The sequence below is a fragment of the Geotrypetes seraphini genome, chromosome 11, assembly GCF_902459505.1.
Source record: "Geotrypetes seraphini chromosome 11, aGeoSer1.1, whole genome shotgun sequence".
Taxonomy (NCBI): Eukaryota; Metazoa; Chordata; class Amphibia; order Gymnophiona; family Dermophiidae; genus Geotrypetes; species Geotrypetes seraphini.
In genome coordinates, this window is record NC_047094.1 from 116,983,354 (window position 1) to 117,011,167 (window position 27,814).

Genomic DNA, 27,814 nt, shown 5'->3' on the forward strand with positions numbered 1-27,814 from the left:
TCAAAAATTCTTTGAAAAACCACAATTCCAGCTTATAGTTCAGTCCCTAATACTAGGCCTATTTGACTACTGTAACATCCTCTATCTCCCTTGCCCTGCAACTATAACAAAACAACTACAAACTATCCAAAACATAGCACTGACTCAACTACTCATTGAAGAAACATGACCACATTACAGAAGCATATCTCAAATCACATTGGCTTCCAATACCAGCAAGAATACAATTTAAATTCTACTGTCTACTATTTAATACTTTATACAGAGACAGTCCAATCTACCTGAATAACAGCCTCATCCACAACACCTCAACCAGACATAGGAAAACTCACACCCCTTTCTCATACCCTCCAATTAAGGAGGTCAAACAGAAAAAACTATCTGATGACCTCCTGGCCACTCAATCAGCCAAACTAAACAACCAAATCGCCAATCTACTGACAGCATTCCTCGACTACAAGACTTTTAGAAAAGAAATAAAGACTATAATCTTCAAGAAAGCCCTGAAAAAAGAAACCGCAAGTTTCAATCACCACCTCTCACTAAAGCCAACTACCCCAAACAAATAACCATATTCATTTCTTACTCTCTTTGAAAATGACCAAACTTTTTTTTTTTGGGCAAGTTTTGTTGTAATACATCCTTGATAATTCTTTTGTGATCCTACTTGAACTGCAAGGTAATGGCGGAATAGAAATCCCTAATGTAATGTAATGTAATTTAATAACCTCATACAGCTATGCAGATGACATCACTATTCTCCTCCCCTTCGACCACCCAGAACCCACCATGACAGGCGCAATACACAGAACACTCGAAACAGTAGCAACATGGATGACAGAGCACAAACTAAAACTTAACTCTGACAAAACAAACTTCATCCTCCTAGAAAACAACAAAACTCCAACCTTAACAAATCTAGTAATAAACTCAATCTCATACCCCATTCAACCCACACTAAAACTTCTAGTACTGATTGACAGAGGCTGTATCATGCAACCACAAATCAACAAAGTAATAAAAGCATCATTCGTGACCATGAGAAACCTAAGACAAATCCGAAAATTCTTCGACAGGAAACAATTCCAACTTTTGGTACAATCTCTTATCCTTGGACTAATAGACTACTACAACATACCTCCCCTGCCCAGCGACCATGATAAAGCAATTACAAACAATACAAAATACAGCCCTAAGACTTATCTACTCATTGAAAAAATATGACCACATCACAGAAGCATACCATGACTCACACTGGCTCCCAATACAAGCAAGAGTACATTTCAAATTCTACTGCCTACTATTCAAGGCTATTAATGGAGAAAGCCCAACCTACTGGAACAACCGACTAACTCAATCCACCTCAACCAGGCACAGGAAAACTCACTCACTATTCACACACCCACCATCCAAAAATGTCAAACGAAGAAAACTATATGACAACCTAATAGCCACCAAAGCAGCTAAACTGGACAGACAAATCACCAAACTGTTGTCCTCGACCACAGACTACAAAACTTTCAAGAAAGAAAGTAAAATCCTACTCTTCAAAAAATACATAAAACCTATTTAACACGACCAGTTCCTACCCAATCCCTACCTACCCACTCTATACTCATAACAAATCTTAAATGCTTCTAATTACTCAACATGTACAGTGTTCTCCCCAGCGCTTTTCAGCCGGGCGCTCTGCCCAGCAAATTTAGATTACCGCCCGGCTGTCATCTGCCGAATCCTGCTGCCATCACTACTTAACGCGCAGCCTGAAGAGCCGCCGAAAGACTCCCGCCGGACTTTAAAATAAACAAAACCCAGCTTCCCTCCGAAACCGGAAGTTACGTCGGGGGGGTAGAGAAGAGAAGCCAGCACGAACCATTAGAGCACCGGAGCATGCGGGAGATAGGCCTGCCACGGAGGGAAGCTTACTTGCTCTTGCTTACTTCAGGCCTTTCTCGCTGCCGGGTCCTGCCTACTTCTGTTTCTATGAAGGCAGGACCCCGGCAGAGAAGAAGGCCCGAAGCTGGCAACAGCAGCGAATTGTGAATGCTGCTGCCTGAAGAAGTTCATGACGCCAGGCCTTGGGTGACAGAAGGAGGAAAGGGAGCAGAGGGGGAGAGACTTGCTGCACCCAACTGGAGGGAGAAAGAAGATGAGGGAGGGAATGAAACGAGATGCCAGGGATTGGAGGGAAGGAGGAAAGTATGCCAAATCAAGGGAAAAGGAAGGGGGAAAGGAAGAAGAAGATTTCAGAGCATGGAGGGAGAAGGAGAGATGGAAGAAAAGGAAAGAAGTGAGATGCCATAGAATCAGGGAAGGGAAGATACCAGACTGTGGGGTGCGAAGGAAAGAAAGGAGAAGAGAGAGTTCCCAGAGCATAGGGGACGGGGTGTTGACAGAGAGAGAAAAATGGAGAGGTGGCAGAGCTGAAATCAATCATGTACAAAGGAGAAGAAAAGGGGCACAGGATAGACAGTTTATTGAAGGAGCATAAAAAGAGGGAAGATGCCATATGGAACGGGGAGAGGGTGGACAGTGGATGGAAGGGGCTGATGCTGCATGGAAGACAGAGCGGACAGATGCTGGCTAGAAAGAAGAGTGAAGACAAGATGATTAAAGCAGAAACGACAAAAGGTAGAAAAAATTTTTTTTGTTGCTTTACGTAGAATCAAGTAGTATTGTATCTATTGATTAAAGTTTATAAATAGGAAATGGAAATAAGGCAGTTTTTTGAGGACTAAACCCCTTTCCTCAGGTCAGGACAGGATACCATACCATAACAGCAGGGGTGCCCAAATGGTCGAGCGCGATCGACCAGTAGATCACAAAGGCAATGTGAGTCAATCGCGTTGCCTTGGCAATCTTTTTCTTCCTGCCTCCCTGAGCCAGGCCAGGTGCGTACAAGCGCCGGACTCATAAGACTTCACCTCTGACGTCAATTCTGACGTCAGAGAAGAAGTTCTGGGCCAGCCAATCGCTGCCTGGCTCTTCCTCTCCGACGTAAGAATTGACATCAGAGGTGAAGTCTTGTGAGTCCAGCGCTTGTATATTCCTGGTCTGGCTCGTGGAAGCAGGGAGAAATCAGCATGGTGGCTTAGGGGGTAGGGAAAGAATCGGGGAAGTGGAGAAATTGGCACGATGGCTTGGGGGGGGCAGGGGGTGATAAAGAAAGAGAGACAGAAAGAAAAGGGGAGGGGCAGAAAGAAAAAAATATTGGATTTATAGTCAGAAGAAGGAAGTGCAAACAGAGACTCATGAAATCACCAGACAAAAAGGTAGGAAAAATGATTTTATTTTCAGTTTAGTGATCAAAATATGTCTGTTTTAAGAATTTATATCTGCTGTCTATATTTTGCACTATGGCCCCCTTTTACTAAACCGCAATAGCGGTTTTTAGCGCAGGGAGCCTATGAGCATCGAGAGCAGCGCAGGGCATTCAGTGCATCTCCCTGCTCTAAAAACCAGTATTACAATTTAGTAAAAAGGGAGGGGGTATATTTGTCTATTTTTGTATAGTTGTTCCTGAGGTGACATTGCATAGAATCGTCTGCCTTGACCTTTTTGAAAACCCGCGGAATATAAATGATAATTAACATTTTCTCTGCGTACAGTGTGCTTTGTGGGTTTTTTTTAATTTTATTGTTGGTAGATCATTTTGACTTGGTCATTTTAAAAGTAGCTCGCAAGCCCAAAAAGTGTGGGCACCCCTGCTGTACAGTCATTTCTTGTATGACTGGATGAGCTATATTTATCTTTTTTTTTTAGTTGTTTAAATTCATGCAGAAATAAATGGCTAGATTGAAATAATGACTTCATTAATGCCTTTCCCTTTTTTAGACCTCTATACCATTTGAAAGAGGGCAAATACTTATTAAATTTAGTAAAAATATTCTGGTACAAGTGTCAAACCATAAAAAAGGAAGTCATATTGAGCATTGGAAAATAATAATAATAATTAACTAATAAAAATAGTATACATTTAGGGCTCCTTTTACTAAGTTCCGATAGTGGTTTTAGTGTGCGCTTAGCGCGCGGAGGAATTGCCATGCGCGCTAGATGCTAATGCCAGCATTGAGTTGGCGCTAGTTTTCCTATGTAGTGCAGGGGTTTGCGCGCGCTAAAAATGCTAGCGCACCTTAGTAAAAGAGGGGGTTAATTTTCCCCACCACCAAATTTCCCCATCCCGCCCCACCCGGCTACTTTTTCATGTCACCCGGCTGAAAAAAATTTCTGGGGAGAACACTGATGTATCACCTTAAGGTCTCGACAACTCTTTATGTAATTCTTATGTAACTCTTACATAAGAACATAAGAAGGTGCCTCCGCTGACACAGACCAGAGGTCCATCTTGCCCAGCGGTCCGCTCCCGCGGCGGCCCATCAGGCCTATTGCCTGAACAGTGGTCCCAAACTAATTTTGTAACTTACCTCTCTAATCCTGTCCCTATAACCTACCTCTACTCCTATCTGTACCCCTCAATCCCTTTGTCCTCCAGGTACCTATCCAATCCTTCTTTGAAGCCCTGTAGCGTGCTCCTGCTTATCACATCCTCTGGTAGCGCGTTCCATGTATCCACCACCCTCTGGGTGAAAAAGAACTTCCTGGCATTTGTTCTAAACCTTTCCCCTTTCAATATCTCTGAGTGCCCCCCTTGTACTTGTAGTTCCCCATAATTTGAAAAATCTATCCCTGTCTACTTTTTCTACACCCTTCATGATCTTGAAGGTTTCTATCATGTCTCTTCTAAGTCTCCGCTTTTCTTGTTACCTCCTGACAACTCTTATGTAATCCGCCTTGAACCGCAAGGTATTGGCGGAATAGAAATCACCAATGTAATGTAATGTAACTACTCAGTAGTGTATTTGGAATCAGAGTCCAAATTAATCTTGAGTTCCTTACTCATTTGACATAGAAAAGAAGGATATCTGTTCCAAGGTAGGCCGATCTCGAGGGGAAGGTGACCTTGAAGCGCCTCGAAGAACAGAGAGCGAGGATCTATACCTCGATGGATGCCTCGACTGATGTGGAGAACTGTGCCTCGAACCAGGCAAGTCTCGCAGAGAAGAAAGTCAAGGAGTCTTTGCCCTATACCTCAGGAAGAGCGATGCCTTATGCGAGGAACGAGGGCTGGAGATCGAGACACCACAAGAGATTGAACTCCTGGTGTCGAGGCATCTCAAGGCACTGACAAGGACTCGGCTCCTTGAATAGCGTGCTTATGCTCCAGACGAGACATTCGCAAAGAATCAACTCCTTGCATACAGAGTGTGGAATCCTCTTGAGGCACTCCCAAGGACTCGACTCCTTGTACAGAGTGAGGAGATTCAGCTCGAAGCTCAGCCAAGGCTTGACTCCAGGTGTTATTGCTGAGTGCTCAGGCTGGACTGCAGGAAGCAGAGTCGATGCAGGAGTATGTTTGGCAAGGATATTGCCCAACTAACGATCCAAACGTGAATCCGAGACTGGAGGATCTGGTACTTTTGGTGTAGCAACAGTCTCCGAGGAAGAACGACTCTTCAACTTGGAGACATGCTTCTTAGACAGCTTGATAACCATTGCTGGCACCTGACCTGAGGGAGGCAGCGAGGCAAGTGTCTCATCAGGAGAAGACATAGCAGATTTACTCGAGGACGAGGTCCCTTCGAACAAGGCAGGCTTGATCAAAGACGAGGCTGAGGCAGAAGGCGGAACCCCAGTAAGCTTGAACGGATGGAAGATCGAGGTCGAGACCAGGGCAAGGGGATCCATAACGCCAAAAAGTTTCTCCACCTGAACTCGACGATGCTTGCGGGCTCGAGGTTGAAGGGTAGCACACAGCAAGTACACGACTCCGGACGATGGTCAGGTCCCAAACACTGAATACACCACCTATGTGGGTCAGTGAGGGAGATCATGCGCTGGCAACGGCTACACTTCTTGAAGCCTGTGACCAGTCTGGACACAGACGGAAAGATGGCTTCAGCGAAACCGAAACCTGCCAGCGGAGGCCAGAAAGCAGGCCCCGCCGTGACAAAAGAAAATAATTAAAGTCTTTTCATTTTATATTTTTTTTAGAAATGAAAACGAGCAACACACACAGCGACCCTGAAAAATAACAAAACACAAGCCGTGGTGAGAGAAGGCTTGAAGTTTAGAACTGAGTCTAGCACAGAGCATCGAAAACAAGACTTCTCGGCTCCGCAGAAAACTGAGAACTGAGGAGACGCAAGCCCTTGCCTGGGCGGGATGTCACTCACGCATGCGCGGTGCTGCAATCGCAAACTAAGTTCTGCAAGCAAATCAGCTTGCGAAGCTGTCCACATCTGGACTCCTTGGATGACGTCACCCACATGTTGAGAATAGGCTGCCTGCTTGTCCTGGGATAATAGATTATATAAACGTAACCTTAAAAGCTACTATCTAAATAAATGTATTTTTTCTCCTAAATTCATAACTGTGATATTTGCCTGCCTGCTCAGTCCCCTTAGTTACCTGGAGATATGAGCAGACTTTGCTTACCCCCACAAATATTCACCCAGCTACCATCGCACAAAAACACAAAAAACTACCTCATTTCCTTCAATCCTTCTGCTTCTATAACTTGCAAAATTTGTTTTGGGGTCATGGGAGCATCAGAGTAATTTTCCAGCACCTGAAAGAGAATAAAAGCACAAATAATGGGAGTTATTCCCAGAACATACTCCAAAACAACCTTTCATTCAGGCTATTCTAATAGAGTGTCTTTTTAGCATATGCAACAGGAACTGCAAAACACACAAGAAAATTATTTATTAGTGAATAATCTGAATTAAAACTATCTAATTTTCCTGTCTTTCCTAGGCAAGAATTCTTTTTTGAATGGCATGATTTACTTTTACTTTATTTCATCCAACTGCTGTAATTCTGAAGGTATGAGCTCTTGGTAAACAAGAAAAAAATTTCCTTGATTTATTCATGAAACAAAAGATATCCACAAAAATGTGTATTCTGAGGAATAAATTAGGACACCCCTATATATACTCCCACTTAAAGTGGCTCAAATCACAAACAAGTATATCACATCAGATGCACATAATTAGAACATCGTTACTCAGCATTTTGAAGGTTTGCCCTACTTAAACCTCAAACATTTAGTTTGGTTTGCTCATGACTGCTGCAGTGAAAATGAACACCATGATGAGATCAAAAGAGCAGTCTGAGGCCTTCAAAAAGAAGATTGTAGCAGCTTATAAGTCTGGTAAGGGATTTAAAAAGATCTCAAAAGAATTTAACAGTCATTCCACAGACCAGAAAGCACAGTTACTTACCTTAACAGGTGTTATCCAGGGACAGCAGACAGATATTCTCACATATGGTTGACGATGCAGACAGCTTCATAATCAATCTTGCTTGAAGAACTTCAAAAAGTTTGCGACTGTCGCACCACGCATGTGCGAGTGCCTTCCCGCCCATAAGGCGTGTGTCTCCTCAGCTTCTTCTCAGTTCAGATAGTTAGGGGAGGTGGGAGGGTTGTGAGAATATCTGCCTGCTGTCCCTGGATAACACCTGTTAAAGTGAGTAATTGTGCTTTATCCCTGGACATGCAGGAGCACATTCTCACATATGGGTGACCTCCAAGCTAACCAGAATGGGATGGTGGGAGTGTTGGTGTTTAGGAGAATAAATTTTGTAATACTGTTTAGCCAAAATGGCCATCCCGTCTAGAAAAAGAATCCAGACAATAGTGAGAGGTGAATGTATAAACCGAGGACCAAGTGGTCGCTTTGCAGATTTCCTCGATAGGTGTAGATCTAAGGAAAGCTACTGAAGCTGCCATAGCTCTAATTTTGTGAGCTGTAACTCAACCCCCTATGTGCAGACCAGCCTGAGCATAACAAAATGAGATACAAGAAGCCAACCAGTTGGAGCTTGTTATTTTGGAAACAGGATGCCCCAACTTGGATCAAAGGAGACAAAAAGTTGAGGAGAAGATCTGTGTGACTTAGTCCTTTGCAAATAGAAGGCCAAAGAATGCTTGCAGTCCAGAGTACGAAGAGCTGATTCTCCAGGATGAGGATGAGGCTTGGGAAAAAACACTTGAAGCACAATTGATTGATTGAGATGAAATTCTGTAACAACCTTTGGTAAGAATTTTGGATGAGTACAGAGTACCACCTTGTTGTGATGGAATACTGTGAAAGGTGGGTCCGCTACTAAAGCTTGCAGCTCACTAACTCTGCGAGCAGAAGTGACAGAGATGAGAAAGACAACATTCCAAGTGAGATATTTCAGATGATCCATAGACATTGGTTCAAATGGAGGCTTCAACAATTTAGTAAGAACATTGAGATCCCAAACCACTGGAGGTGGTTTGATATTGAAAAGTACTTTCATTAATTTGGAAACCACAGGATGGGCAGAAAGAGGTTTCCCTTCTAGTGGCTGATGGACTCTCTAATTGAAGTTGATTTGAGGCCAGATTGAGATATATGAAATAATCCAAAACTTAAGTCAAGGAGGTAGACTGAAGCTCTTTGTGATGAATATCGCACCAAGCAGAAAACCTAGTCCACTTCTGGTTGTAACATTGTCTGGGGCAAGTTTTCTGGAAACATCTAAAATGTCTGACAGATTGAGAGAAAGCACAGTTACTTACCGTAACAGGTGTTATCCAGGGACAGCAGGCATATATTCTCACATGTGGGTGACGTCATCTACGGAGCCCCGGCGCGGACAGCTTTTCAAGCAAACTTGATTGAAGTTTCAAGTTTGCACACTGCACCACGCATGTGCATGCCTTCTCGCCCACTAGAGGGCGCATCCCACCTCGTGGTCCTCAGTTCCATAACTAGCAAGGAAGCCATCCCCGGGGAGGCGGGCGGGTTGTGAGAATATATGCCTGCTGTCCCTGGATAACACCTGTTACGGTAAGTAACTGTGCTTTATCCCAGGACAAGCAGGCATGATATTCTCACATGTGGGTGACCTCCAAGCTAACCAAAAACAGGGCAGGTGGGAGGATGGCAATTTAGGAAAACAGATTTTGTAAAACTGACTGGCCAAACCGGCCGTCACTCCTGGATAGAGTGTCCAGACAGTAATGAGAGGTGAATGTATGAACCGAAGACCAAGTGGCAGCCTTACATATTTCCTCCATCGGAGTGGATCGGAGAAAGGCTATCGAAGCTGCCATTGCTCGGACCTTGTGCCCCGTGACTCGACCCGGGGGAGGAAGGCCAGCCTGAGCGTAGCAAAAGGAAATGCAAGCGGCCAACCAGTTAGACAGAGTGCGCTTGGAAACTGGATGCCCTAATCGATTGGGATCGAAGGACAAAAACAATTGAGGAACCTTCCGATGAGACCTGGTGCGTTGAAGATAATATGCCAACGCCCTCTTACAGTCAAGCGTGTGAAGCGCCGTCTCGCCGGGATGGGAGTGGGGCTTCGGGAAGAACACAGGAAGGACAATGGACTGATTGAGGTGGAAGTCAGACACAACTTTAGGTAAAAACTTAGGATGGGTGCGGAGAACCACCTTGTCGTGATGAAAGACAGTGAAAGGAGGGTCCGCAACTAAGGCTTGCAACTCCCCAATCCGCCTGGCGGAGGTGAGGGCGATCAGAAACACCACCTTCCAAGTCAGAAATTTCAAGAGGGACTTGTTGAGTGGCTCAAAAGGGGGTTTCATCAGTTGAGCCAGGACCACATTCAAATTCCACACGACAGACGGAGGCTTAAGAGGGGGACAAACCCTGAGTAACCCTTTCATGAAGCGTGTCACCAAGGGATGGAGAGACATAGGGCGTCCATCCAGAGGTTGGTGGAAAGCAGAAATCGCACTGAGATGAACCCGCACCGAAGTGGTTTTCAAGCCAGAGCGCGACAAATGAAATAAATAGTCCAGAACCGAGGATACCGGAACTGATACCGGATCCAGGTGAAAAGACGAACACCAGGTGGAAAACCTGGTCCATTTCTGCGCATAGCAAAGCCTCGTCGAGATCTTGCGGGAGGCTTCCAACACCTCCCTCACCGATTGAGACAGGTCCGGAGGAGTCAGGGAACAAGAAACCAAGCTGTCAGGTGCAATGACTGCAGATTGGGATGTAACATGGATCCTTGACTCTGAGATAGCAGAGAAGGAGAGACAGGTAGGGGAAGAGGCTCCCTGGCACTGAGCTGGAGCAGCAGGGAGAACCAGTGCTGACGCGGCCACCGAGGTGCTATGAGAATCATCGTGGCCGTGGACGATTTTAGGTGTACCAACGTTCGCATGATCAGAGGGAACGGAGGGAATGCATACAGGAACCTCCCTTCCCAGTCTAGTAGGAAGGCATCCGCTTCCAGACGGTCCCGCGAGTACATCCGAGAACAATATAGTGGTAGTTTGTGTGTCTCCGGAGAGGCAAACAGATCCACCTGTGGCGTTCCCCAGCGAGCGAAAACCTCGCGTAGAACTGCTGGGTGTAGGGTCCACTCGTGCGGTTGCAGAAGTCGACTGAGTTTGTCCGCCAGGCAATTCCGTTCTCCTTGGATGTAGACCGCCCGGAGGAAGATGTTCCGGGAGGCCGCCCACTCCCAAAGGCGAAGAGCCTCGGAACAGAGGGGCCAAGATCCCGTTCCCCCCTGCTTGTTCACATAGTACATTGCCACCTGATTGTCCGTGCGGACGAGGACCACCTGGTCCTGCAATATGTGAACGAAGGCTCGAAGTGCTAGGAAGATGGCCCGCAGCTCCAGCACGTTGATATGACACCGACGGTCTTCTGCCGACCACAGGCCCTGCGTGCGAAGACCGTCGAGATGGGCTCCCCACGCGTACTCCGAGGAGTCCGTGGTCAGGACCTTGTGAAAAGGCGGAGTGCGGAACAGTAGCCCCATGGACAGATTTGAAGAGTCTGTCCACCAACGCAGCGATTTCCGCAAAAGCGGAGTCACCGAAATGAGGCGAGACACCGGGTCGCACTCCTGACGCCACTGGGACGCGAGGGTCCACTGAGGGATCCTCAGATGTAGCCTCGCAAACGGCGTGACATGTACCGTCGAGGCCATATGGCCCAGCAGCATCATCATGTGCTTGGCCGACACCCTCGATAGTTGAGAGACCTGGCGGCTCATCCGTACCAAGGCTTCCAACCGCTGGGTCGGCAGGTAGGAGCGCAGGCGCACCGTGTCCAGCACCGCACCTATGAATTGAAGAGACTGAGACGGCCTCAACTGAGACTTTGGAAAGTTTATCTCGAACCCGAGAGTTTGCAGGAAGGCAATAGACTGTCGGGTCGCTGAGATAACCCCCTCCCTGGTCGGGGCTTTGATGAGCCAATCGTCCAGGTAAGGGAACACATGGAGTCCACGTGACCTCAGGGCTGCCGCGACCACCACCATGCACTTCGTGAATACTCGTGGGGACGCGGCCAGGCCGAAGGGCAGAACCCTGTACTGGAGGTGGAGGTCCCCCACCTGGAATCGTAAGAATCTTCGGCAGGCGGGGTGCACCGGAACATGGGTGTATGCTTCCTTCAGGTCGAGGGAGCACATCCAGTCCCCTTCCTCCAAGAGAGGATACAAAACCGGGAGAGATAGCATTCGAAACTTCTCTCGGGCCAGGAATTTGTTGAGCTTCCTGAGGTCCAGTATGGGGCGTAGGTCCCCGGTCTTTTTTGGAACCAAAAAGTAGCGGGAGTAAAACCCCGTACCCCACTGGTCCTTGGGGACCGGCTCGACCGCCCGAAGCTTCAAGAGGGCTTTGGCTTCGGTTATAAGGGTCGGTAGCTGCGAACGATTGCAGGGGACTGAACTTGGGGGACTGTCCGGTGGCGAGGACACAAAGTTGAGCGAGTAGCCCTCGGAGACGATCCGGAGCACCCAAGCGTCTGAGGTAATCCCGGTCCATGCCTCCCGGAAGGACCGAAGACGGCCCCCGATAGGAAGGGGTTCCTGTGAAAGTGCGGAGGGGAACCCGCCCCGTCCGCTCAGCCCGTCAAAAGGAAGGCGCGGGCTTAGAAGGGCCCTGCGCCGGGGCTTGGGTTTGTCCCCCTCTGCCTCGCTGAGACGGACGTCTCGGAGGCGGTCTCGAGAAAGCCGGGGTCGACTTCTGAGGGTATCGGCGCGGCGGAGGCCGGAAGGGTTTCTGCGGCGGGGGCCTAGGTTTGGGGCGGACCAGGGATGCTAGAGAGCGCTCCTGCTCCGACAAGCGCTTGGTCGCCGCATCCAATGACTCGTCAAATAACTCGGACCCCACACAAGGCAAGTCTGCCAGGCGTTCCTGCAGGTTTGGGTCCATGTCGAGGGTGCGAAGCCAGGCCAAGCGGCGCATGGCCACCGCGAGGGCCGACACCCTCGAAACCAGCTCAAAGGCGTCGTACACTGCATGGAATAGGTACAACCGCAGTTGAGACAGGTTGGACATAAACTTATCGAATCCTGCTCTTTGGGAGTCCGGTAACGAGTTTCGATATTGAGGAAGGTCCTTCACCATACCACGCAAATAGGAGGAAAAGGTGAAGGCGTAATTTAGAACCCTGGTGGCCATCAGGGAATTTGAATAGAGGCGACGGCCAAACTTGTCCAGGGTCCGCCCCTCCCTGCCTGGTGGAACCGCCGCAGAAACCCGTGAGGGCTGTGATTTTTTAAGAGCAGACTCCACCAGAAGAGACTGGTGTGAGAGCTGCGCCTTATCGAACCCTTTAGGGGGAATCGTCCTATACTTCGATTCCATTTTTGAAGGCACAGACGTGACTGTAAGAGGGTTTGACAAGTTCTTCAGCCAGGTTTGCAGAAGGACACTGTTGAGAGGGAGTCTAGGCACCTCTCTAGGAGTGGGGAGGTCCTGTTCCTCCAAAAATTCTTTGGAATACCGAGAACCTACCATCAGGTCAATCCCCAGGGCTTGGGCCATGTCCTGAACGAAGGATGAAAATGAGGACGGCCTAGCCTGGGGAGACGGGGTTCTCGACCGCCCCACCGAGGAGAGGGGGGAGGCCTCATGGGAATAATGAGGATCCCTAACAGATCCCGAATCCCAGGATCCCCTCTCGAGGGCCCTCGAGGGGGAAGGGGAAGTTATCCTCCTCGCAGAACCCTTGGGTGAGGACCCCGGGGTTCGTGGGACACTCTCCCGTTTCCTCGGCGAGGCGGCCCGGGAAGACTTCCCAAGAGGTGAGCGGAGGAGCCTCGGGTTGTCGAGGCGCAACTCCGACACCTGCAGCGCCTCGCCCCCGAACGACGAGGAATGGTCGCGCCGAGGCGAGCCTCGGGGCCGCTTAGACTTCCTCGATCGACGCCCCGTCCGAGGTCGCGTCGAGGGCGAGGCGTGCCTGGAAGACCCGGAGGAAGAGGAGGAAAGACGGCGCACTCTGCGCAACTTTTCTTTGGGCCTTACACTCCGCTCAGGGGGTTCCCCCGAGGTCGAGGTCCGGGGCGGGGCCGAGACCGAGGTGAACGGGGCCACAGTACCCGAGACCGAGGTCGCCGAGGCCGGGGCTCCCGAGGGAGCCGAGGTCGGGGCCTCCGAGACCGAAGGCGCCCCGGCCGAGGTCGAGGCCGCCGGAACCGCAGCACGCTGCAACACTTCCAGGGCTCCCGACAGCTCCGAGGAGATCAGAGCTCGGAGGAGATCCTGGAAGGCCGGAATCCCCACGAAGGTGGGGAGTTCCGAGTCCGGGGCACACTCCCTGGAGGGCGACCTCGGTCTCGAGTATTCCCTCGGGGTGTGCGGAGTCGAGGTCCGATGCGGGGCCGGGGTCGACCCACCCGCCTTGGCCTGACTCGAGGATGGCTTCTTTGCTGAAGGGGATGGAACAGAGGACTTACCCGAAGCTTGCTTCACTGACGACGCCTTCGAGGAAGAGGGCCGAGGCGAGGCCGAGGCCCCCGAGGACGCCGAGGCCGAGGTCAAGGCCGGGGCCGAAACCGAGGCCGACGTCGAGGCCTTAGGCGGCGCGTCGACGGCGAACAATTCCGCCATTCTGGCCTTACGGCGACGGAGGGCCCTGTTTTGGAAGGTAGCACAGCGATCACACGAGTCTGTCGGATGTTCGGGCCCAAGACAGACAATGCACCACCGGTGAGGGTCAGTGATGGAAAGCAACCTCTCACACCGGCTGCACTTTTTGAATCCCGTAACAGGACGGGACATCCACGAAGAAAAAGAAGAAGGCCGGGAACGTACCGACGTCCCGCGGCCACGGCTTCCGGGAGCCCCCGGAGCCCGACGAAAAACGAAAGACTTTTTTTTTTTTTTGAAAAGAACCGAAAAGAAAAACAGCACCGCGAACTAATTCGAAGGGGAAAACAAACTAAACGCGGCAGCTAGAAGGCAAAAACACTGGAGCTCAGATCCACAGGGCTTTCTTGCTCCGCGGAAAAATTTGAACTGAGGACCACGAGGTGGGATGCGCCCTCTAGTGGGCGAGAAGGCATGCACATGCGTGGTGCAGTGTGCAAACTTGAAACTTCAATCAAGTTTGCTTGAAAAGCTGTCCGCGCCGGGGCTCCGTAGATGACGTCACCCACATGTGAGAATATCATGCCTGCTTGTCCTGGGATAACTGAAGGTTTGAAATCATGTCGATAGGAAACTCTCCTGCTGGTGGTCTGATGGAATCTGAAGGAAATGAAGAAAATAACCCTCCTTGATGATGGAGAGCACCCAGAGGTCAGAAGTGATCAATTCCCATCGTTGATAAAAATGATGTAGATGACCTTTGATGGGAAGAGGAGGAGATAGGGGCAGAGAGATTGATGTAATGCTCTGACTGAGATGGTCAAAAAGGCTGTGTAGGCTTGGCTGCAGCCAGTGTCTAAAGCTTCCGCTGACATTGCTGCTGCTGCTGCTGCTGAGCCTGTTTCTTTGGCGGTGGCCTGGAATAAGGTGCAGATTGGGGGGGATAGCGTCTCTGATAAGAGGAGGAAGGAAAGCAAGAGAAAGGAAGCAGCAGGAGAGAGTGAAAGAGGGAGAGGGAAGCAAGAACAGAAAGCAAGAACAGAAAAGCGCACGAGGGGGAAGAAGAGGCAGGAGACTTCAGGAGGGAACCGGAAAAAGTTAGCTCCACCCACCCACCCCTGACGTAGACCACCGAAGCTCCCTGAGAAGAGACGCTAAAGGAGAGAAGGAGACAACAGCAGGCGCAGAGGACACACAGCTAGGCAGACACAGAGGACACTGCAGGCAAAGAGAACAGACAGTAGGCACAGAAGACATCCACAGTAAACCGACAAGCGGGCAGCAGTGGAAGCAGCAGACAGAGGTAGGATGTTGTGCTACCCAGTTTTCTGCACCGTCTGCCATATGTATGACTACCTCCCCTCTGGGAGGCGGTCTTACGTATGCGTTCAATGCGGAGAACTGGAGAGCCTGAAGAAACAAGTCAGACTCCTGGAGGGCAGAATACTGGAATTGGAGGCACTTCAAGCAGTGGAGGAGGAAGACAGAGATGCAGAGAACATCAAGATAGAGGACACCATCGAGGAAGAAGTCCAAGAGCTGGAGAAGTTTATAGAGGAGGCATACAGGGAGGCCATGGAAAATCACCAGCAATAGTGGAACTGCCGAGATACACCTACAGAGAGTGTGGACCCGACAGACAACCACCAGGAAGAAATGGGTGACACAGCAGCGAGCTCTGGAAACAGTGGAGGGGACCCACAAGAAGGCGAGTCCGGTGCGGGACACGGACCTGCAGCTAGAGATGCAAGAGAAGATAGAGAGGACAGCAGTCGTTGTGGGGGACTCCATCATCAGACAAGTCGACAGCCACATAGCGGGAGGAAGGCAGGATCGGCTGGAGACCTGCCTATTAGGAGCCAAGGTAGAAGATATAGTGAACCGCATCGACAGGATCATCAACAGCGTGGAAGAGGAAGATATGGCGGTGGTGATCCACTTGGGGAAGAACAATGTGAACAACAGGAACTATAACAGGGAAGTACTGAAGGGCCAGTTCCGGATGCTAGGAAGGAAGCTGAAGACCAGAATGCAGAGGATAGCATTCTTGGAGATCCTGCCGGTACCCAGGGCTGATGAGATGCAAGCAGTCAACGCGTGGATACGGCACTGGTGTGAGGAAGAAGGGTTCCACATCGTGCACAACTGGACAATGTTCTGGAGGAAGATCAAGCTATTCAGAAAGGACAGACTCTACCTCAGCAGAGACAGAACGAGGCTACTTGCAAACAACATCAAGAGAGAAGCTGAGAAGTTTTTAAACTAGGTAGAAGGGGAAAGCCGACAGTCGACTGAGAGAGAGAATCGATGCTTCGGGAACTGGTACACCCAGAGAATACCATGCAGAAAGATAGAGGGGAAGACTCACCAAAGGATACTGTGCAGGAAGATATAGGGGAAGACTCACTGGATCACAAGCAAGACAGATTGAAAAGGAAATGTAAAAAAGGAACGGGTTGTAAACTCAAGTGTATGTACATGAACGCAGGGAGCCTACAGAATAAGATGGGTGAATTAGAAGATATGGCACAAAAAGATAACGTTGACATCATTGGCATCACAGAAACATGGTGGACTGAGGAAAACGTCTGGGACACTGATCCAGTCCAGTTGGAAGACTTTCTCAAGGATAAACCATTGCAGGTAGTTTCTTAATTTACCTTTACAAGTTTGGGAGGATGTTTAGTTGACATTTAAAAAGTGTGCCACATGTTTATTTGTCTGTCATTTGTTAAATATCTAGTTTAGTTATTTAGGGCTAGATTCACTAAGCAAACCAATCGTGTACCGATCGGTTTGCGACTCAATTTCCCTCCAACCCAATCCCGATTCTCCCATGTAAATTAGTAAAACCCCATGCAAAATAGCCAAGCAATTAATTCACTAACAATTGCTTGGCAATTTTGAATTGGGTTTTAGTATTGTCAAACCCAACTGCTGCAGACCTGTCGATAACTGAGTTACCGAAAGGTCTGCAGGATTTTTCACAGGCCTGCCTGTCTTTTTTATTCATTTTATTTCCATGGCACACATATTTTGCGTGTGTTACACATGCAAAATATCTGCTCCATAAAAAAAAAAATAAAATATGAAGAGACAAGCAGACCTGTCAAAAATGGCTGAGGGCCTCCCGTACAAACGCGATCACCCCCGGCGCCCCACAAATAGTAGGAAGGATGTCCTTGGGAGAGACCTGAGGTGCCTGAGCCAATCAGGGACTTCCTTAGGCTCAGCCCTGTACATCACATGATGCACTGGGGCAGGGCCTAAGGCCCAGGCAGCCCTAAGGAAGTCCCTGATTGGCTCGGGTGCTTCAGGCTCCTCCCAAGGGGGGGGGGGAAGAGCCTGAGGTGCCTGAGCCAATCAGGGCCTTAGGCTCCTCCCTGTGCATCACATGATGTACCGGGGCGGGGCCTAAGGCTCAGACAGACGCATCGCTGGAATCTGAGAGGAAGGAGAAAATCACGGAAAACTCTGGCATAAAAGAGAATACGCTTATAAAAGTCCTTGTATGATACAGGTGAAGAAATTAAGTCCTTTGGATATTCTAAAGGTGAAGAAACCGGACCTCAAAGAAGGAAAATCCCCTTTTTTCTCCCTCCTACACTAATAAATCAGTATATTAACAATTTAAAAGACATTTCTTACTATATTTGCCAGCTGGCATATACTGATTGGGAAATAGCCTGCTTAGCCAACTGCGGGGCTAAGCGAAACTTATAAGAAGGAACAAGCAAGCAAAACTTAACTCTGTTGCATGGCAATGCAATCGGGCTTCACACCTGGCAGGATATTATGAAAAGATGGGCACATCACATTTGGTCAAAAAATAGAATTCTTGAGAATATCATTTAGTAAGACGTGTCTTATGATGGTGAGGCAGAGGGGGGGTTAGGCTCGGAATTGCTTATATGGTAAATGAAAGGGACATATGCGGGAAAAGGATAGGTTTTCTGGTAAACAGGACATGCATATGGTATGACACAGATATTATGAACCAATTAATGAATTGACAAATGTAATGACGTGTAAGAAAATAACCAATAAAGATTTATCATGTGATTTAGACCAACGTGGTGCTGGCCACCAAGAAATGTATAAAAACAGGCATGTAAGAGGAAATAGGTAGAACAGACATCAGAGGATCCTCAGGCCTGAAGATCACATTCTGTTACTCTATATGCTGAATGATTTATTCTTGTAAGCTGTTACTGATTTGTTAATAAATATACTTATTGATTGATACTAGTATATAGAGTGTGAGGTCTCTATCTCGGGGTAGGCCTAGACAGCTGGCCGACCTCAAATCGGAGGAGCAGGAGGGGCTGAGCACCCTCCTGCTCCCAACTTGGAGGTAAGGTGGTGCCGGGCCGGGAGTGGGCCAGGCCAATCGGGAGGTGGGAGGCCTACGGAGCAGGAGGGACTGAGCACCCCCCCTGCTCCCAACTTTTAGGTACGGAAAGTATCGGACTGGGGGTGGGCCGTGCCGGTCGCAGGAGGGAGGCCTACGGAGCAGGAGGAACTGATCATCCCTCCTGCTCCCAACTTTTAAGTACGGGGGTGTCAGGACGAGGGGTGTGCCGTGCCGGTCGGGAGGCTTTTTTTATTTCCTTTTTATAGGCCTGATATTTTAAAAAAATCTAAAGATTCAAGATTATAGACTGAAATTTATTCATCATGAAATATGAATAAGTTTCTAATCATGTAGTATGAGGCTGTATATTCATGCAATGTTTCATTTTTTGGTAAATTAATTAATAAAGCCACAGGCAATATTTTTACCTAGAATATATTCACAGATGCTTGGTTTTGCATTTCTCAAAGATGTGAATGTGTCTGTAGAGATAATATTTTGCTGTGAAGAAGCAAGTTATCAAATATACAGAGAAAAAAAAGATTATTTACTTACCCTGGTAATCTCTTTTCTAGTAGATAGGTGAGAGTCTAGACAGATGGGTTATTTCCCCATAGCCGCGTGCAGCTGCAGAAGGAATCCATACCACATTTTTCACCCTGCCTCTGCTGTACTTCACTGGGTTCTCTAGCTCCACCTACAGTTAGTACCCAAGCACTGAGAGCCACCTAATACACGTGAAGCAGAGGCACCTGTAGTAACAGGCTTAAACAAGCTGTTCTGCTCAAGAATGAACTCAACAGCAAAATTAACTGCCAACACAGGTTTCAAAGGAGTTCAGAAACTATTCCCCTATAAATTGAAACATATATACAAATTCTTCCCAACCCCCAAAGGCTGACAGGCATCCAAGAATCAGCTCAGAGAAGCATAAACAGACTGAAAACAGGAGGCAGGCACAGTAAGGACTGGGCGGGAGTCTAGCATGCCTCACCTATCTACTGGAAAACATCTTACCAGGGTAAGTACATAATTTCTTTTTCCAGTGCAATAGGTGAGACATTCTAAACTAGTGGTCTCAAACTCGCGGCCCACCAGGTACTATTTTGAGGCCCTTGGTATGTTTATCATAATCACAAAAGTAAAACAAAACAGTTTCTTGACCATATGTCTGTTTAGCTATAAATTACAATATTATTATTACAACTTAGCCAAAAGGAAAGATTGATAAACTATAAAAAGTTTTACCTCATGCAAAATTGTCATTTCTTTAATACGACATTAACTATTTTTTTCTGAGGCCCTCCAAGTACCTACAAATCTGGCCCTCAAGGACCAGAGTTGCCCATGTCTGATCTAGATTCAGAAAATAATAGTAAATATTGAAGAACTAAGGCCAGTACTGGGCAGACTTGCATGGTCTGTGTCTGTTAATGGCCTTTTGGTTGAGGATGGGCTGGAGTGAGCTTTGACGGAGACTTCAATAGTTGGAATCCAAGCACAGTACCGGGCAGAGCTTTGGATTCTTGCCCATAAATAGCTAAGAAGAAGAAAAAAATTTAAATTGAATCAGGTTGGACAGACTAGATGAACCATTCGGGTCTTTATCTGCCAGCTGTTGGAGGTTAGACGGTGCTGAGCAGCTCAACTTGACCCGACGCTCTTGGCGGTGGGAGGAAGCTGAACGGAGTTGAGCTGTAAAAGCAAATAGCAGCAGAGAGAGGCAGATAGCAGCAGAGAGAGGCAGATAGCAGCAGAGAGAGGCAGATAGCAGCAGAGAGAGGCAGAAGGAAGCAGCGGAGAGAGGCAGAAGGAAGCAGCGGAGAGAGGCAGAAGGAAGCAGCGGAGAGAGGCAGAAGGAAGCAGATAGCAGCCGAGAGAGGCAGTTTGAGCAGAGGGACAACAGCGGAGAGGAAAGAGCAGAGGGGAAGCAGAACAGAGAGAGCGGAGTCGAGGGGAAGAGGCGAGAGATAACTCCGCCTACCCCCCGACGTCACCAGCTGAACTCCCCCATAAAAGGGGAGGAGCCAACGCGCCTTTGCGAAGGGCCTTAAGGGAGGGCTCCGGACAACCACCAAGGGAAAGAACTCCACACATACAACTAGCTACTTAACATTTAGACTATCTTTTCTATTCAACTCTCATACCCTTCTAGCTAGTCAACAAGCAGACAGTCCTCTCATACCAGACATCAGGCAGACCCTACCAGTCTCTCTATCCCTCCCACTCTCAAACTACCCCTTCCACTCTCACTATCACACTTTCAAACTATCTAAAAAAAAAAAAAAAAAATTTATTTCTTAGAAATGGCAGGAAGAACGAGGAATGCGAAGACTACAATCAAGACCGGCAGCCCAGTCACCGAAGGGATCCAAGGAATTGAATGAGAAGATGTGGAAAGCAGAAACCAGACAACAAAGGTAGAAAAAAAAATTATATTTATTTTTTTTTTTTTTGCTTTAGGATAAAGTAGTATATTAGTTGTGTTGATAAAAATTTATAAACAAAGCCCTGCCAGCTGAACATCTCTTTCTCTAGTTCAGCAGCCAGAACTTTCATTTATAAGAAAGGAAGAAGCTAAATATTGCAGTACTAAGGCTTATATGGACGGTGAAGCGAATGGCGGTGACGGGACAGTGAAGGGAATGGCGGTGACGGGACAGTGACGGGGACAGATTTTTTCCCCGTGTCATTCTCTAATTGACAGCACCCAGAGGTTGGATGTGATTGTCTCCCATCGGTGGTAAAAATGATAGAGACGACCTCAAATAGGGGGAAGATAATTCAGAGACAGAACGGTGGAGGTTATGCTCTGTTTTAAACAGTCAAAAAGGCTGCGTAGCCTTAGGTGCAGCAGAAGGTTGAGATTTCTGTTGCTTCTGATTCTGCTGTTTCTTGGGAGGAGGGCGAGTGTAAGGAGTCGTCTTCAGAGTAAAATAGGAGGGCGTGCAGGCTTGCAGGAGCTGGTTTTGGCTTAGGTCTGACAATAGAAGCAAAGGATTTTTCATGCTCAGACAATTTCTTGGTGGCTGTCTCAATAGATTCATCGAAGAGGTCATTGCCTGCACAAGGAATATTAGCCAAGCGGTCCTGAAGATTAGGATCCATGTCAATGGTACGAAGCCAGGCAAGGCGACGCATTGCTACAGAACAAGCAGCCGCCCGGGCAGACAACTCAAAGGCATCATAAGAAGACCGAAGTAGATGTAATCTGAGTTGTGATAGAGAAGCGATGACTTCTTGAAATTCAAAGTGCTTTTGAGTATCTAAATAACTAAGAAATTTAGGCAAAAGAGCAATGAGGAACTCAAAATAAGTGAAAAAATGGAAATTGTAATTGAGGACTTTAGAGCACTGTTCTTCAACCACCGGTCCGCAGAAAATTTCTGCCGGACCGCACAGGGCTGGCGAGATAGAGTTGGTGGTTAAATTTCCTGCCGACTGCAGTAGTGTTGGAAGGCTGCTGTTCCTCCCAGCCTCAGGTGATCAAGACAGGCTGTCGACGTCGGGGCCTTCCCTCTGTGAGTCTCGCCTGTTCGGAAACAGGAAGTTGAAACAAAATAGGCGGGACTCAGAGAGGGAAAGTCCAGACGTCGGCAGCCTGTCTAGATCGCCGCCCCTGCCAAGTTGCTGAAGAGGGCTAAGGGGAAGGTGCAGGTGGAAGGGAGAAAGCTGCAGGTACAGGTGGAGGGAGATGATCAGCGTGCGCAGAAGCAAGATCCTGGGGAGCCTTCGACAGTGGCTGTCTCCCCTCCCAGCAGCTCTTGTACTTGCCAGGGCAGTGATTCACCGGCAATTTCCTCTTTCCTCAGAGGCAGCAACGGACCCAAGGCTGCCTAAGTAAATCACTGCTGCAGGCAAGTACTGAGAGCTGCTGGAAGGAGAGGAAGCCACAGCCGGAGGCTGGGAAGCTGCTGGATAAAGGCAGAGCTGCTACTGGACCTGGAGGGAGGTAGAAGGAGAGATGCTGCTGGGAGGGGAGGAGGAAAAGGGATGGGAAGAGAGCAACTGTTGGATAGGGGGAGGAGGGAATGAAGAAGTAAGAAAAGAAGGAAACAGCTGGCAGGAAGATTAGAGGAGGGTAAGGTGGTCAGTGGTCAGGGTGGAATGGAGAGATCAGATGAGGGAAAGGGGATAGAGAGGAATGAGAAAGTAGAGAGAGATTGATGCTGGAAAGGGGGTCAGCAGAGAAATGAGAGAGGGATAAAGATGCTAGATCTGGTGTAGAAGAGATAAAAATGAAGAAAGCAGTGAAGCTGGAATGAATGATATAAAAAGGAGAGGGGAGGCACAGGCTGGATGGAGAGGGGCATAGAAAGAAATCAGATACATATGGAAGGGGGAGAGAGCAGACAGTGGATGTAATGGGAAGATGCTAGATTGAAGAGACAGGGCAGACGCTAGAAGTAAAAGAGTGAAAAGAAGATGAAAGCAGAAACCAGAGACAATAAAAGGTAGAAAAAAATCATTTTATTTCTATTTTGTCATTAGAATATATCAGATTTGAAATATATATCCTGCTAGAAACATAACTGGGGACTGCAAAGCCCAGACAGTGCATCTTTAGCTTCCAGCTGGCTTAGGGCTATCTTTAACCAGGGGGTACTCCACTAACACTATTCCTGTCATGTGTGACTGCAGTATTCTGTTAGCATGATATTTCTGTATAGCATTCTGTAATAATTTGGCTTGTTCAGTTTTCTTGATAGTATTGGAGATATATGTGAAGGGGAGGGGAGACAGGGGTTTTGTTGGTCCTTGCTCTGTATATTTATAAAATGATAATTGTACATAATATTGTTTCTTTTTATATTTTAATAAAGTATGTTCAATATGAAATCATAACTGAGGCTTGTGCAGATGGGATCAGATGGTTTGTGGGGACTGAGCTTGCGGAGACGGGGCGGAAATGTGTTTTTAAATTTCAGTCTTAGTTGTTTGCCAGTCCACAAAATAATGATTTTATTTCTGCCGGTCCACGGGTATAAAAAGGTTGAAAAACACTGCTTTAGAGGATATCATGGCATTTTGATAGAGGCGACATCCAAATTTGTCCATAGTTTTCCCTTCTCTTCCAGGAGGAACGGTAGCATAAACCTTGGAAGGATGGGACCTCTTCAAGGATGACTCCACAGGTAGGGATTGGTGAGATAATTGTGAATTCTCAAATCCTTTACAATGGAGAGTTTTATATTTGGAGTCTAATTTGCCTGGAACAGCTGGAATTGCATAAGGAGTCTCCAGGCATCTGGTAAAAGTTTGAGACAAAAGCTTGTGAAGAGAAAGCTTAAGTGACTCTGCCGGAGGTTGAGGAAGATGCATAACTTTGAAATACTCATTAGAGTATTTGGAACCAGCATCCAATTGAAGGTCCAAGTCAACAGCCATCTGACGAGGAGAAAGATAGCTGATCTGGTAGTGCCTTGCCTCGAGAAGGACTCGAGGTCGTCAAGGCAGCCTGAATCGAAGATGAAGCTTCGGCTGGAAAAAAGGCCTCAAAAGAATAGGGAGACTTGGATGAAGCAATCGAATCCGCCGAGTCCTCAAGGTTTGGAAGTGGAGACCTCGATCGAGGAGTCGGTGATCTAGTAGAAGTAGGTGAAGATCGAGGCTTAGTTGAAGAAAGACGCTCTTTAGAAGAATAACTATGCCCGGAAGGATGCCTCGATGAAGGTCTCAATCGTCGGTGAGAACGGTGCTTGGAAGCAGATCTCGAAGATCGAGGAAACTTCGCCCAGGAGAGGGAAGCAGCCGATGCCACCAAAGAATGGATAGGACTGGAGGCTGTGGATCGAAGCTCCAGAGGCTTGATGGAGGAACCTCGAAGCACTCCCAAAGACTCTGCTCCTTGTATGGAGTGTGAGGATTCCTGCCGAGGCACTTGCAAAGAATCTGCTCCTTGCTTTACGTGTTTAGATGCCAGACCTGACACTCGCAGAGACTCTGCTGCCTGCATAGAGTGTTTAGACCGGGGTAGGAAACCCCAGTCCTCGAGAGCCGTATTCCAGTCAGGTTTTCAGGATTTCCTCAATTAATATGCATGAGATCTATTTGCATGCTGAACAAGAACATGTGCTGGTAGGGCTAGTCTCAGTTAGGGTCTCTCTGCCTCCTTGTGCTGGCCAATCAGCGAAGATTTTTACACTATATTGTTATCAAATATAAGCCATGATGATTCGAGGCAGTTTACAACGAAAGGAACTGAACAAACAGTGAAGTGGTCACAATACAAAGGCATACAAGCTTACAGAAAGGAAGAAAAGGAAAGTTTATGAAAATTCTTAGGTTACAATTCGATTAAACAGATTCATTTTTACAGATTTTCTAAAATTGAGATAGGATGAGAAATGTGTGATAATTTTACCCAGCCAATCGTTCCATTTGCCTGCCTGGAAGGCAGGCCTTAATTGTCAGATAGGTGAACAGATGAATTCTACTTGTGAGCCTAATAGAACTATCCAGATTAAATTGGGAAACCAGGTATATGGGGGCCAGACCAAATATTGATTTGTAACAAAGACAGAAAAATTTAAACAGAACTCTTGCTTCCAGGGGCAGCCAATGAAGTTTTTGATAATAGGGACTAATTTGTTCCCATTTCTTTAGCCCAAAAATCAATCAAACCGCTGAATTCTGAATAACTCTGAGTCTTAGAATGTTTTTTTTGAAGGATCCTAAGTAAATGATGTTGCAATAGTCGAAATGCTCAAGATGGAAGATTGAACCAATAGGCGGAATAATGCTGCATCAGAGTATTTTCTGATGGTTCTGATTTTCCATAGTATCGAGGAGCATTTTCTAACCAGTAAATCTATGTGAGCGTTTAGAGTGAGGTGGCAGTCCAGAGTCACTCCCAGAATTTTTATGGAATGGTCAATAGGGAAGACCTGACCATTCAAGAAGATTGATGAGTCTTTAATTTTATCGTTTGGGCTTGCCAGGAAAAATTTGGTTTTGTCTAAGTTGAGTTTCAATTTGAATTCTGTCATCCATAATTCGATTTACTTTATAATTGATGATAGTTGATTCATTGTCTCATAAGTCAGGGTAGTAAGGGGAATAAGGAAAAATTATGCTCTTACCTGTTAATTTTCTTTCCCTTAGACGCAGCAGATGAATCCAGAGACCAATGGGATAGCACACATCTACCAGCAGGCGGAGATAGAGAAACTGATTAACAGGTGGTCCTATTGGCTGGCACTCCTCCTGTTTATCCAGTATAGCTCCTTGCCCAAGCATCCGTAACCATCAATAGGCATAGCATGTAAAAAACTTCTTTCCCATAACAAATCTCAAAATGCAATAATACAGAAAACAACCTGCCATAATAACAAACTGCGAAAGTTGCAAAAGAAAAAACTGAGAGACAATATCCAGAAAGGGTGGGGCTCTGGATTCATCTGCTGCGTCTAAGGGAAAGAAAATTAACAGGTAAGAACATAATTTTTCCTTCCCTAGCAACAGCAGCAGATGAATCCAGAGACCAATGGGATGTAGCAAAGCAATCCTCAATCTGGGTGGGAAGCAAACGCCGCCTCCGCAACAACCGAAGCACAAAACACCCCTACCGCATGCACCCCCACATCCAAGCAGAAATGCGGACAGAAAGCACTCTCGGAAGACCAATTAGCCACGAGACAAATCTCCTCCAAGGAAAAAACCACTGGGCCGAGCCCAAGAAGTAGCCATCGCTCCAGCGGAATGGTCATGAAGTTCTTTCGCCAACCGCTTCCCTGCCAGCAAGCAAGCATAAAGAATGTCCTCCTGGACCCATCGAGCGATGGAGGCTTCGGACGCTGCCATACGTTTGAGGCATCCCTTGAAGAATACAAAAAGGAGATATAAACAACTAAAAGTCGTTAGAAACCGAGCTCACGGAGAACGCAAAAATGCAGTGAATAAAAGCACTGCTCCCAATTTCTCCTCCCAGGAAGAAGGAAGGAAAAGTGAGCATGACATAAAAGAAAGGATGACACCCCCCTAGAAAGAAATAGTGATTCCATCCGAACTGATACCCCCATATTTCGGAAATCAGAAATAGGAATTCCCGTTGAACAAGGCCTGCAACATAGAAAACTGCAGAGCTGAAGCCATGGCCACAAGAAACCCCATGTTCAACGGCACAGCCCTTTAGAGTCCCAAAAGACAAGGATGAAAGGAAGCCTTCGGTAAACTGAGAAGAAGTACGTGAAGATTGTACTCCAAACCGGGCTTTCTAAGAGGCGCATGAATATACTGCACTCTGTTTAGGAACTGAAATACATGAAGCAGAGAAGTAAGCGAAGAGCAATATACCTAGCCCTTGTAACAAGCCAAGAATGGCACTAGAAGCTGAAGGGAATTGAACGCTAAGCCCTCGGCAATACACCTGTGCCAAAAAGGAACTCTGGAGTGGTTCAAACGTTAAGAAGCACCCAAGAAAGGAAAAACCTCAAAAAGGAAGCAGAAGCCACAGGAGAAGACGTCCGTAGCACCTGGATAAGAGAAGAAACAACCTGCTTCGCATAATCCTTAAACGTCAGCCAAGATTTTTCAAAAAAACTAGGTCGTAATACTAAAGTAGTACAAATATCCATGTTGATCGGACTCTAGGCAAGCAAAGCCGGAGATACCAGGAAACTTCTTAGTCCGGCTGTCGAAAGACTCATCAAATCCGCAAAGTAAGGATGGCGCCGCCAATCCAGAGATTCTACAAATACTGTGCCCGGAAAGCGAGCTCGAGATGGCAAATGCAAGCCATCATCAGCCAGCGGAAAACACTGAAAAAGAGAAGGCAGAAGCAAGAAAGGAGCCATTCAGGTACCCCCTCTAACTCCCACTCCCTGGGCCCGCCAAAGAAGCTAGGAAGCTTAGAATTGAGAGACGAGGCCATGAGGTCTAGGTCAAGGAGATCTCACGTTCATAAAAAGAGCTAGAACGCCTGAGCCACAAATCTCAATATCCAGGATGCAGAAGATTACACTATTACTAATATGCACACTTTCCAGAGTGTACATAGCGCTGTACACTGTAACATGCAAGAAATGGGCCATGCTCAGATTCCATGGAGAGAAAGTCTATCCAAACTCTTATCCTGATCCATAAAAGGATCTGCCAACAGAAGACGAAGATGAGAGTCCACCCATTGAAGCAGAACAACTTCACCTGCAAATGAGTACAACACCTACTGCCCAAGCTGTAGAGAAATACCCCCATCCTAATACTGACCAAAAGGACCCTCAGCGGCAATCTGGAAGAATGATCTGAAGCTCCAGAAAGGTAGCCTGACCCTGCTCAAGAGTAGAAGAATGAACAAGTACTGAGTCGCCTCTGAAGACCAGACTCCTGGAGCTGAGGATGGAAGCCACCGAGCCCCCCAACCCGACAGCCCGGGATGGTCAGTGGTCCTGAGATAGTCCAGCAAAGACCGAGGCATGCCTTGAAAAGAGAAATTGCGCGGAGCCACCAAATCATACAGAGCGATGCAGGAGGAGCATACCAAATAATTGGAGCCCTGAGAAACCGGGAACCACCGGAACAAAAGCGACTGCTGTAGCGTAAGAAGGGGAAAGCAAGCCGAA

At 47.4% G+C, this 27,814-nt stretch overlaps 1 protein-coding gene across 2 annotated transcripts in view; it reads right to left on the reverse strand.

Moving 5' to 3' along the window:
• Positions 1–27,814, reverse strand: part of ASXL1 (ASXL transcriptional regulator 1) — a 227,894-nt gene that overhangs the window by 188,352 nt on the left and 11,728 nt on the right. For both annotated transcript variants that reach the window (XM_033962878.1, XM_033962877.1), the window contains exon 2: positions 6,546–6,628. In XM_033962878.1, coding sequence (XP_033818769.1) covers positions 6,546–6,628 — 83 coding nt within the window. The remainder of the gene's footprint in view (positions 1–6,545; positions 6,629–27,814) is intronic.